This window comes from Lissotriton vulgaris, chromosome 11 (assembly GCF_964263255.1).
Source record: "Lissotriton vulgaris chromosome 11, aLisVul1.2, whole genome shotgun sequence".
Taxonomy (NCBI): Eukaryota; Metazoa; Chordata; class Amphibia; order Caudata; family Salamandridae; genus Lissotriton; species Lissotriton vulgaris.
The window spans coordinates 1,036,921,908-1,036,934,792 of record NC_141699.1 but is presented as its reverse complement, the minus strand read 5'-3'; the positions used below and the strand labels follow the sequence as shown (position 1 = coordinate 1,036,934,792).

At 42.3% G+C, this 12,885-nt stretch overlaps 1 protein-coding gene across 1 annotated transcript in view; it reads right to left on the bottom strand.

Annotated features, from left to right (window-relative positions):
* Positions 1-12,885, bottom strand: part of CCDC39 (coiled-coil domain 39 molecular ruler complex subunit) — a 164,574-nt gene that overhangs the window by 36,524 nt on the left and 115,165 nt on the right. The window contains exons 14-17 of the mRNA XM_086944364.1: positions 12,474-12,597; positions 5,900-6,059; positions 4,006-4,112; positions 2,118-2,258 (exon numbers count right to left, since the gene is read on the bottom strand). Of these exons, the coding sequence (XP_086800490.1) occupies positions 2,118-2,258; positions 4,006-4,112; positions 5,900-6,059; positions 12,474-12,597 (532 nt within the window). The remainder of the gene's footprint in view (positions 1-2,117; positions 2,259-4,005; positions 4,113-5,899; positions 6,060-12,473; positions 12,598-12,885) is intronic.

Sequence of the window (12,885 nt, the reverse complement as noted above, 5' to 3'; positions counted from 1 at the left end):
TACACTTTGACCAGGAGAAAACTGTCCCACACTTACTGCTCACTGCTATACAAGGGGATTTTATCACTATGGTTTAAGGGCAAAGAGAGAATTGAAATGTGGTTACAGAGGATTTGGAGGTCACCGGGCCATGGGAAACTGACCTCCAATGCCTAACCCAGAATGTATATTGAATACGATGTGAAACCTAGTACTTGTTGGACACTGAGGCACTGAGTAAATTGCTTAGAAGGGAATAGGACAGACCTTTTTAGGTAGTGCAAGGGGGAAGAGGAGGGAGCTATTAGTACCTATATTACGTAGATTTTCATTTTGTTGGTATGTCTGCCTTACTGTTGTATGGGTGATTACATTTTTTTGATTGAAATGTACAAAATGTTTTGTTCAATTCATTTTGCAATCAACAAAAAAGGTGCAAATGGACTTGCTGTTTCTATGTTCAATGCAAGTTTAACTGGTTGACTTATTTCTTGCCAATGTAGAACAAGATATGAAGATGGACTTTTTCAAATTCCCCACGTCAAGCATTGGCCATACAATATTTAGTCTTAACTTGGAACTCTAGGGGTTTTATTGAAGAAATATACATAACCCTACCTTGGTCTGCCAACTAACACAGCTATGCTGTCGTTAGCAATAGAAATAATGCGCTTAAGATACCCAAACAATATTCAATTCTGGATGTCTTCCACATACCCGATGTTACAAGCAAGGGTTTCTTAGTAATTGGGTAAAATTACAAAAACACACATCAAAGAATGGGTCAAACCCATGCACCTCAATAAGCCTCTCAGAAACCCTTTTCAAAGCATAAAACCATATCTCCAAGTATCAAATTCTGCTTCACTATGTTAGTGTGGGCACGGGGAACCCCCCCAAATGTTACATTTACAAATAATATCTCAACTGTAGGCCCACAGGTCGATTAATAAGAGACTTCATAAGGCAAAGTGTTGCTGTGATAAAGCACCCAAAACATATCAAAAATACAGTCAATTAAATAATGGCCAACTCAATGATTGACTTCAATATTATGAATACAATTTTATAGATTTATTACAAAAATTAAAACGGTGTGACACAGAAATCATAAATGAAAGTTCATAACATCAGTGCCATGAAGAATCACATCCTCAATAAATTAGACCACAATTTTATAAAACTTTATATTGCCTTATCTTAGCACTATCCCACGACATGAATATTGATTCTGCCCACTCTATGCTAAAGTCACCCATAAATGGCAGGGCGGACTAGTTACATGAATAACAGATTGCTATTGTGAGTGAATGAAATACAGACAGCGAGCGAAAGGGTCTTAAGAAAGGCAAAGTATTTATTTGAGACCAGAAAGAACAATGTTAATGGAAATAAACAAACATATCTCTGCTTGACTGTGTGCTACAGAAATATTTAACACTGTACATGTATGGGGAGGCATACATTTTGAACAAAATGGCTAGGGGGCTAAATTGAGGCCTACTTAACATAAGCCAGAAAAACAAACTTTAGCGCATCATAGCAAATTTATTTCAAATGCCTTCGCACCATGTCAACGTGTACATGTACAATCGAGGATAAATACACACTCTGCACTTAGTTAATAATACATAAAAATATAAAATGCACAAACCACAGACTCATTGTCTCCAATATTGACAAGGACAATGTCCTAATGATCAGCTACCCAGCTTCCACACTCTTAACTCTACCTTTCAAGTAGCCACTTTCGTAATTATTGGTTAGTATAAATTCAGTCACATAATTTCCTCTCACAGAGACACCCCTATCCACCATGCTCTGGCACTCATCAAAAGCAAATTACTCTCAATAATCAACAAAGCCACAAAGCTAAACTTGCATCATCTGTAGCATCAATCTTTTGGTACTGGAATTCCCTAAGCACTCACAATGCTCACCTAAAATGGGGGTGATCCCCAGAGACCAAACAGCACATGCAGCAACAAAATGTACCCTGGATAAGAACTTATTTCAAGTAATTAATTATAGACAATAATGAATATAAAAGAAAATTACTTTGATATAAAACATGTGTGTGTGTGTGCGCGTCTGTCATCACAGACCACCTTCTGTAGACTTTATTTCACCATACTTACCTGTTTCAATACTCTTTCCAGTTTTTGTTTCTGCTCTTCTATTTCTTTATTTAACTGTGTGGAGTGAGCCACCTTCTCATCAACCACGTTTTGAATTGAAGCCTCGTCTTTCAACATACAGTCAAGTGTATTTGTCATGGCCTAAAAGAAAATATTAAGGCGTTAATGTTAGAATAGTGAAATATAAAATGTGTTTGCGAAGCGTGTGATCCAATACTGGCTATTTCCATGATGACAACCAGATTTATAATAATCAATATGCAATTCTGCAGGGCATATTGATTAATCTCGAGAGAACTCTCTTCTCATTTTAAGAATGTCAAATTAAAAAAATAAAAGGTATTAGTTTTTAATAAGGTTATTATTAATGGTTAGGTAAACGTATTTGGTTTTAAGTCACGTTTCTTCCATTTTATTCAACCCACTGAAGTTCTTTTCTTTTCTCTAACTCTATATTTAAAGCCTAAAAAGAGGCAAATACAAAGGAACACAAAACCCTGCTAATTTGCATTCCTGCACTGACAGCAAGGTGAACTATAGTCATTTGTGAGGTGACAGCGGATGTTTCGTTTATGCATGTAGATTCTCTGAATTAACATTAATGATCAACGCAGCATACTATTAGAGAAACCAACATTAACTTTTTCTAGCAGCACCTACACCACGCACCCAAGCAGTGGTAGCATAATCATTAATATACTGCAATGTTCTGCTCATGTGTAAGACTTCCTAAGTGCTTAGTTCATAGAAAAGAAAATCTCTGAAAAAAGTATGTATGTCCCAAGCCACAATTCATATTTGTGTTTTGAGAAGAACGATGTCATGAATTAGATTAAAAGTTAATAATTTGGTTTGAAATGTGGGTAGTATAACCCAAAAGATTTGAAAAGGCAATTACTGAGACAACAAACAGTAGTAAGGGAAATCAGTTACAAACATTTGAAGCAGATAGGTTTGGTGTCAATGTTAGGACGTCAGTGAGTTTTCCTGTTAAGGGCAGATATGTATTGGCTAAAAAGACGGAAGAAACATTTTAGATATTTTCATTCAGTACGATCTGAAATTTGTTGCCACATGACAATGCACTGCCGGACTCTAAAGCTTTCGATGAAGCCTGGATTATACCGCTACCAGAGCCAAAACAAGGGACAAAGCAAATGCCATTTAAATAATACAATAAACAAGCACAAATCTGCACCATCTCACACAATCGCAGAGTCCACAGTACCACTTTGCACATCACCATCCATGATGCGTTGACAAACAAATGATGCAGGCAGCATTTATAAAGCCAGTCCCAAAAAAATACGTGCTAAGTAACTAGTAACTTTAGTTTGCTTTTGGACGTGGAGTATAACATTTAAGAAGTCATAAAGCTATTATATTGATACACTATGCAGTTATTTCAGATTTTCTGGTTTTGACGATCTAAGCAGATACGTTGTTGTTAATGCACACTTTTTACTGTCAGCTCTCTTAAATATGGATTTGAATTACAGTCAAGGCTCACCTCTAAAGTGATACAATCCTAGCATATTTAATCACAGTGATTTAACGACAAGCACAGTTGAACATAACCAAACATTTAACAAAGGTCGAAAGGTATTAACAAATGTAAGAATGCATTAAAAAAAATCTAATTCAACCCATTCTCGAATGCTCAGAAAGGTTGGCATCTGCTCATCCTTGCAGCAATCACCGTTTTCACTCAACACTCATTCAAGTACAAGGTATTTATATCCCATCATTTATATTCTGGTCATACCAATAAACAAGAAGCTATTGGCTGTTGTATTTGAAAAAGGGTTGTACAGAAACATTTAAAGACTGAGTAATAATAGGAAAGCGAGCCAACTTAATCTCCGCAGGGAAATCCCACTTTTATTACCTGGATGTCTTCTTGAAGCTCCTTAATTTGTCTCCGCTTGTATCTGAACTTCTCTTCAGCAGCTCTTTTCTGTTCCTCTAATTTAGTTTTCTCTTCATACTCCTCACCTGCAATGCAAGGCTATCACTGTTACATTTGAACATTTCCTGGCTAAGAACAAAATATATTTAGAAATGTACATTGATGTATACTCATTCACCTGGATCAAACTATTTTTTCAGATAAGAACAGTGTACATAACTGACCTATGAGAAACATGACATGGATTATAAAGCTATTCCAACGTGACAAAATGAAAAAGCATTTGACTTGGTAAAATGGTGCTGGCTATAAATGGATGTGGGAAACATGGGATTGGAAAGATATTTATTTAAATGGGTTGAGATGCTGTATAAAAAATCCCATGAGCTTGCTAGTTGGTAATTGATTCATCGATGATTGATTCATCGAGGGACCATCAACAGTGCAGTTGTCATCACCGGTGTGGTTAGGATCGAAGTGGTCATCGTCAACATCGAAGTCATCAGACAAGAGAGCCACGGATCTTCTCTTAAAAATGATGATGCAGCACTGCCTGTCGATTAGGCGGTCGTCTGATAGTTACATTTTGGATCTTCCATAGAGTTGCCATATTTCCCAAAGAAAAGTACAACCTATTCATGTTTTAAGATTCCATAATGGCTCTGGCAGGATTCCGAAATTTAATTTTATATAAAATCATCCTTATTCACTTTAAACATGGCTTTGTTTTAGTGTACTTTATTAGTCAGGGATAATTTAGGCCTCTGTACAACATATTTTAAAGTGATTTCTTCTTAGGTTTACAGTTTAAAGCATGTACTGATAAGAGGCAAAAATACCAGCTTAAGATGATTTTTATATTGGCCGGAACAAAGATATTGGACATGTCAGTAAAAAAACTGGACAGAAGGCAACCCTAGTCTTCCTAGACGAAGATTTGGGCAGGACTACTGAAACGGTATCATAGGAGCTGGATTTTTGTACCTCTTTGAATGCATGTTGTTCCTAGCATTTTCCCAATGTCTTCTATGATAAAGGCTTGATTTTGTCCTTTGCCAAAGTGTATGTCGGTACTTCTAAAGTAAATTGCAGCTGAGAAAGCTGCGCATGCTTTCTTTTTTGTAACAACTGTCTAGAAGTGCCTAGGGTAGCACTTTTCAGAGAATCAGACACAAGCCAGGGACCATCCTCTTTGGAAGGTGGATTTTACTGCTTCTCCAGAAGATAGAGAGCCAACCTCCTTTCCCAGTCCTTAAGTGTTGTGGAGGGAAAGGCCTTACAGATATCACATCATTAAGCCTTGTGTGAAGAATAAAGACACTGAATTCACTGACAGTGAGGATAATCAACAGAACTTGAAGAGAGATCTTTTTCCTATTTCTGCCTCAGTGACAGCAGGGAACAAATCCTAAAACACAACTCAATTTCTGGAAGCTGACATTGGAACGATGTTCAAGGAAGACCAAGTGGAAGTCTAGACGTAGCAAATGTATGGTCAAAGATAGGTAAGAGCAGAGACCTTCTTGGGGCTACGTCACACATGATGTGCAGTAGATATCTGAACTATGGTGGCCTCCAGGGGGTAGTAGAGAGCTCAGACCCTCATCCTCCTTGTCTTAAATGTGGGTTGTCTCAAATTAGATGGACGTGCTAACAAACATTATTGATGTGCCTACGGCCATTGTATCACAGTTTATTGATATTTAAAATTTACTGGAGATTCGCATCCGGACAACGGACAATGACTCATGTATGGGCATCTAAGAAAGATCCAATACTGGAGGAGTAATACTCTTCTTCAAACCAACAAGAACAAATACATTCCAGAGCAGTAGAATTGTTAAAAAATGCATACACAATAAGTCTTGCCTACTTGTTTCAGTGACTTTCTTAAATGACTTCTTGTATGTATCATTGCAGCTGTTTATTACTTGCAAAGTATTTTCTAAAGCTCGAATTTCTTTTTCTGCTTTGCGGATCTTAGCATCTAGCTCATCTCCTTCACACTGAAGTTCTTCTTTTTCCTGGGCAGCCTATACAAGAACAAAAATATAGTTTTGTTAAGAAATGCTGTGCAATCAGCATGTTTTATATTTATCAGCAAGTATAAAAATAGTCATGAGATGTTATGGAAGACAATTCAATGTGTCAACTGAAGCTCAAAGTGTTTTGCCATGCAGTTATCTTGAGCCACACAAAAACAGATCAATCAAATAAGTTAAAAGGGAGTTACCATTTGAATGCCAAGCTTCCTCCAGTACGCTGCTGGATGAAGCTTGGCCAACCCCCTAATAAGGAACCTCCAGCTGGAGTCTCCATGCAACCATGATCACAGCGAGACTCTTAACTTCCAAATCTTCGAAATCTTTAATGTGATTATTATAAAAAGAAACACAATTAGTTTTAAGAGTATATTGGTATGGTTTTAACTAACTAAAACAATAAAGAATGTTTGAATTTGAGTCTCTTAATAATAACAAATTATTACTCATTTTAACAACCTTACATATGTGAAAAAAAGTTGAAGCCTGCAAGGATTCAAATTTATGTCTGGCAGGTTATACGCAGGTGATGCAGTTGTGCATAAGACACTCAGCCATTTTACCTTCTTTGAAACGTTTGACATTGGACTTACACAGATTCTCCGCAGCATATATTAACCCATGGCGCTATGCGACACCGAATGCCAGCCTGTGACCTACATGTTACACACAATGTTCTGGAGAAGGCACATTCACCTGAGATGTTTTATGATGATTCAAGCATGTGACCAGAAATCCCACACTGATCTTATCAGCAGGTGCATCAAACACTTTATTTGTCATGCCAGCATTAAGCTCTGAGACTTGCTGTTTTCTGGTTTCAGTTTCTCCAGGGACAGAGTTGGCATATGTACTGGTAGATCATAGGCAGACTTCCCAGAATACAGTGGGTCTGCAAGGCCCGGGGGTCAGTTAAGGAGGTACTGCACATCAACCTTTGCAATCCAATTTGCTGTTCGCTTCTTTTACATAAATATTAAGCAGTGGGCAGGGAAACTGGAAAGAAAAACTATGGATCTTTCAACAAACACTATTATAGCCACGAGGTCTCACCTTTAAAATAAAGGTGTGACCTAGGGGCTTTATAAACGCTAGCTTGCTTTGGTCTTCTGCACAGCTACAAGCTTTCCATAGCAGCCGTTTGTCCAGGTACATATGTGCGGAAGTTTGAATTACCATTTGTAATGTTTTTTGTCAGAATATACCAAACAATTATTCTAAGATGGCTGCAGTCCGTGGCAATGCATGCGCACGAAATGGCAGCCATCTTGCAATGATATTTGTAATAGTTTAACGAAAAGTATTCCAAGATGGCTGGCTGTTTGCACCCATTACAAAAATATTCCATTAACAAACAGTGAGATAATGGCCCAGATGACAAAGAGTTTCACCGGAATACAGGTCACAAGATACTAGGTACAAGTACACTTCCTAGTTGAGTTGATACAGATACAAAAACAGAAGGACTAAATTTTTAGGGTGTTCCAAAAAAAACAATGAAGGCAATCATCATCGGCCCCTCCTCACAATGGTGACTGCAGGTTAAACATGGCTAAACATGGCGGGCTTCCCTTGGAGAACTTTTAAAATAAGTGACTTTTGGAAATTTACGGCCAGATTCATCAAAGTAAAATCGGCTCGCAAAGGGCCAGATTCTGAGAATCCGGCGCTTTGCGAGCGCTATTTTTGCATTTGGGATTCACCATCCCAAATGCAAAAATCGCAATTACAGAACTCGCTAAATTGCGAAGAATCGCATTTAAGGAATCTCAATTAGAGATTCCTTAAATGCTATTCATGAACCTTTTTAGGTTTTGCCTGGCGAAAGCTGCGCTCTGCGCAGCTTTTTCGCGCAGGCGAAAACCTACTGAGTACTGTAGTGTGGTTTGGAACGGCCCCCGTCATTTATTGGCTGGCTCCATAAATGGAGCCTAGCCATTGGACGAGGGGCCTGTCCGTCAATGCCGGACCAGATTCGGGGGCGTTCCCGAGATTTCTTGGCTTTTGCAGACGTCACGCGACGTCAGCCAAAAGCCGGGAACGCCCCCGAATCTGGTCCGGCATTGCCGGCACCAGTGACTATCCTGCTCCTGATTGGTGAAGCTGTGTGGACGTCACTGCTGGTCCGCGAGGGAGCCCACTCCTCGGGAAACTTCGCCGCCCGCCTGCCTGAGCTAGAGACGGGCCGCCGCGCTGCCCGCGGCGACCCGGAAGTGACTAGCCGGCCGGCCGGCCAATCCTAACGCGGCCGGCCGGAAGTGCCCGCCCCCGCAGCCCGGGGGAAGAAGGAAGACGGCAAGAAGTATGGCGGCGCCCGCGGGGCTCCCGTGGCCTGGAGGGAGCCCCGGGAGATGCGGAGGACGTTGCCGGTCTCCCATGCCAAAGAGGGAGACCGGAGAAGTGCCAGAGAGATTGCCGCCGTCGACGTTGCCGGTCTCCCATGCCGAAAAGGGAGACCGGAGAAGTGCCGCCGTCGCAAGGTGCAGGTGAGTCGATCTGCTTGCACAGGAGGAGCCCCGGGGAAAGAGAACGTCCCTCCGCGGCCCCGGAGAGTCCCGAGGAGCGGGAGCTCTCGTCCAGCAGCCGCCGGACCCGGTGAGTGCCTGCAAGGGGAGAGGGGCGTCGGGACACATTGTCGGTGTCCGCCCCTCCCCCCGTAGTAGAAGTCACCATGTCCCCTGCGCCTCTGTCCCGTGCATCCCCGTGCGCCTCCTCCTTCCCTCGTGTCGGGTCTCCTTCTCCGTGGGTCTCAGCCGTCTGGCAAGAAGCTGGGACTCAGGTAAAGATATCCTGGTGGCTTCTGTAGTGCTTCGCAGCGATCTGTGCCTAGCTGCCTCCTGACCAGCTAGAAAGCGGACAGAGAAGTCCATCCATCCGTTCATCCCTTCGATGAAAGTGAATGTGTGCCAGCATTTTTAACGTCATAAAGCCGCCAGACTTTCGAGGAAATTGCTGTAATCTGCATCTACGGCCTGGTTTTAGCTTTACGTTAATTAATAGGAGCCAAACTACAACTCCCAGCGTGCATTTTGCTTGCAGGTTAAAAACCAGGTCTCCACGTGCGGTGGCCTAGAGCGAGCTGATCCCCGTAACAAGCTCCTCTATCTCCCTAAGAAGATGTTTGTTTTGTATGTACCGCTGGCCCCCGCCTCCCCTACATGCTCTGGACCCAGGGGGAGGATGTGTGGGGTGGGGTGGTTGCTTTATCTGTGGACAGCAGATGTGTGCCGGCCACCACGCCTGTTGTGTCACTCGCTGTACTCCGGGTATTCAAAGTTTTTTTTTTTTTTTTTACTCCGTCCTGACAGTTTATATATCAGCTCGTCTTCTTTGGCAACAGGGGAGTAGCTGTGGTGCAGCGGCACTGGGCACATACGCCTCACGGGCTCACTGAGCCCTCGCTATGCTGCATTTTACTAACGCAACAGCAGTCAAAGTAGCTCTCTTCTTGCTTGCACCAGGAGAAATGGCGTCCTGGCTACGCTCCTGTTTGGCAACAGCACGCGCAGGCTCTGAAGGAACCTAGCAGTGAAGTGGTTTTCAGCTTTGTGCAAGTCTCTCGGGGTCGGTTCTTTAAACGTCAGGCTCTCAGTGCCTGCACAGCACTCAGTTCATTAAACCTCCCGGCCCAGCACTTCTGACCGAGGGCGCATTTCTACACACACTTGTCAGATGGAAGTGGCTTGGCTACTCTTGGACCATACTACCTGCACTACTCTTCATTTATTGCAAGCACTGCCTCACACAGAAGTCTTTTCTTTGTGAAATTAGATTTTCATACTGGAAAAAGACTAACAAGTCACCCAGACATCTTAAGTTTCACAGTGCCATGTGAAAGTATCACAGCCTTTCCAGATTTTCTTGAACTTTGGGACTTGTAGTTCCGGCGATAAAATAACTTAAACGGTTCTACAATTCCCAGAATATTAAAACACAAAAGTGCAAATGCTGCTTTACTTTTATTTAATTAACCATCACTCAAATTATTTTGCCCACCTTACAGAAGTATATTTAATACGCTAATATTCATTTTAAAATGTGTAGCAAAATACTATTTTATGACAAAAATGTAATTTATTCTTATTAAAATGTTTTTAAAAGATAAAAAAAACGGCTCTACAAATCCTAGCATGCAAAGCAAAATAACCTGACCTGGATGAGCTACTCCCACATCTCATGGGTAACCCCCCCATCCACTCTGAATCAAACCACTCTTTGCATTATGGAAATAGCAAATCTTTACCACGAATGGGGTGTGTGTGCAGTCACAGCAGCCAAGCAACCGTTAGCTAGGGAGTCAGAACTGGGAAACCGTGTGCTTAGATATTGGACCATAAGTCAGCAATGCACAGAGGAAAAATTTATTTTGTTTAGTGATGACAGTTGTTTTTATTCATTCTCTTTACTAGATCCTTATTTCTCAGTGTCATGTGCCAGTCCTGTTGCCTGCTTGTGCCTCCGTGTGCCCCTGTTGCCTGCCTGTGCCTCAGTTTTCGTGCCCCTGTTGCCTGCTTGTGCCTCACTTTTCGTGCCCCTCTTGCCTGCTTGTGCATCCGTTTTCGTGCCCCTGTTGCCTGCTTGTGCCTCTGTTGCCTGCTTGTGCCTCTGTGTGCCCCTGTTGCCTGCTTGTGCCTCTGTGTGCCCCTGTTGCCTGCTTGTGCCTCCGTGTGCCCCTGTTGCCTGCTTGTGCCTCCGTGTGCCCCTGTTGCCTGCTTGTGCCTCCGTGTGCCCCTGTTGCCTGCTTGTGCCTCCGTTTTCGTGCCCCTGTTGCCTCCTTGTGCCTCCGTGTGCCCCTGTTGCCTGCTTGTGCCTCCGTTTTCGTGCCCCTGTTGCCTGCTTGTGCCTCCGTTTTCGTGCCCCTGTTGCCTGCTTGTGCCTCAGTGTGCCCCTGTTGCCTGCTTGTGCCTCCGTGTGCCTCTGTTGCCTGCTTGTGCCTCCGTTTTCGTGCCCCTGTTGCCTGCTTGTGTCTCCGTTTTCGTGCCCCTGTTGCCTGCTTGTGCCTCCCTGTGCCCCTGTTGCCTGCTTGTGCCTCCGTGTGCCCCTGTTGCCTGCTTGTGCCTCCGTGTGCCCATGTTGCCTGCTTGTGCTGTGTGGGTGTGTGTGGAGGGCTCTGTGTAGCTGTGTGTGTGGGAAGCTTTGTGTGGCTGTGTGTGTGGGAAGCTTTGTGTGGCTGTGTGTGTGGGGGGCTGTGTGGGTGTGTGTGGGGGGGCTCTGTGTGGGTGTGTGTGTGGGGGGGCTCTGTGTGTGTTTGTGTGTGTCATTTGCGAGAGATAAAGCTAGTGGCATTGTAAATGGCAATGCCATTTATTTATGTTAAAAAAACATAAATAAAAATAATGTCAAGAGCAATGCCAATAGCTCTAACTTTAACAAAGGCAAAACCATTGCATTGTAAATGCTTGTTAAAATTGCGATTTCGCAATATGGGGCCGCTATTTACTGCGAAGTGTAACTTCGTGGTAAATAGCGAAAACTTAGAAAAATGCACTTTAATGCATTTTTCTAAGTTGTATGTTACACACACACATGTCCTTTGGACATGTGTGTGCGCAACACCTGTGTACATTTGTATTTCAGGGGTGCTACAGGGTGTCCTTTGGACACACTGGCACCCTTGAAATCGCTTCCTTATTTGCGATAAGCTAATTGCTAATCGCAAATAAGGCATGACTCCCCATTCATTTTTATGGGTCTTGGGGCCCATATGAATGAATGGGAAAGCCATTCCTTATTTGCGATTAGCAATTAGCTAATCACAAATAAGGAAGCAGTAGGAATCGCAAAATTAATTGCGATTTCTACATGCATCCCGGTTTGCGAGTCTTGAATAGCGATTCCTTAATAATCGCTATTAAGGACTCGCAAAAGAGGACGATGATGAATCTGGGGCTTAGTCCGAGAGGGATTTTTAAGAGGAGTACCCGTATCTAGAATCTTGCAACAGGTATTGTGGTGACACATATTACAAAGGGAGGACGTACCTTAACACAATGCAGTAATCAATTTCCAATTCCTCCACTTGTTTGTGCGTCAATCCTGATTACAATGGACCCACAAAATCCAGGTGTCATCATTACAACCACTTTTTGCATCAGCACAGAATGCGCAAAATAAGTGGCACATAACTGGTACTCCATTACAGTTCTCATATCCATAAATGGGGACTTGCGTGCAATTCAAGAATGATTCAACACCTTACTATGTGTGCAAAATGTAATTTTGAACAGTTTACTCTGCAATTTCCCGCAGGTTGTCCGTGCAGCAATCGCAGGGTAAAACTGACAAAGTTGATGCAATTCACACCACATTTGTAATCCTGTTTTGGGTGCAAATGCAAGTCTGTACCCAAAAACGGGACGCGCAACCCGATGTAATCATGGCTTAAGTGTTCAAGCTTGTTAATACCTTGATGATGTAATAGGCTTGAGTCTTCTCCTCTTCTCCTTCTGGTGGCATCATCGAAATCGTCACAACTTCATATCGCTTCCGCATTTTATCAATTTTTGCAAGTCTATCATGAAGTTCTAAACTGTTAAAAAAAACAATGGTAATGACTCATTTGAAATAATGGTGTTCAATTAAAAGAGAATGAACTTCATTTTCAGAATTAGATGTCTCTACAAATCATGGTTTAAGGTAGGCTCAATGAAAATAGTAATTTGTAATCAGCACAGCAGGGGAAAAGCAACTATGAACATTCCACATAACCAAACTATACGCTTACTTCATTGGTGCCCCACATTGCCTTGCCATTTTCAAATCTTGATGTGTGTGTTCTATTATTTCCTCATGTAGTACCATTATTTTGCATAGTGTA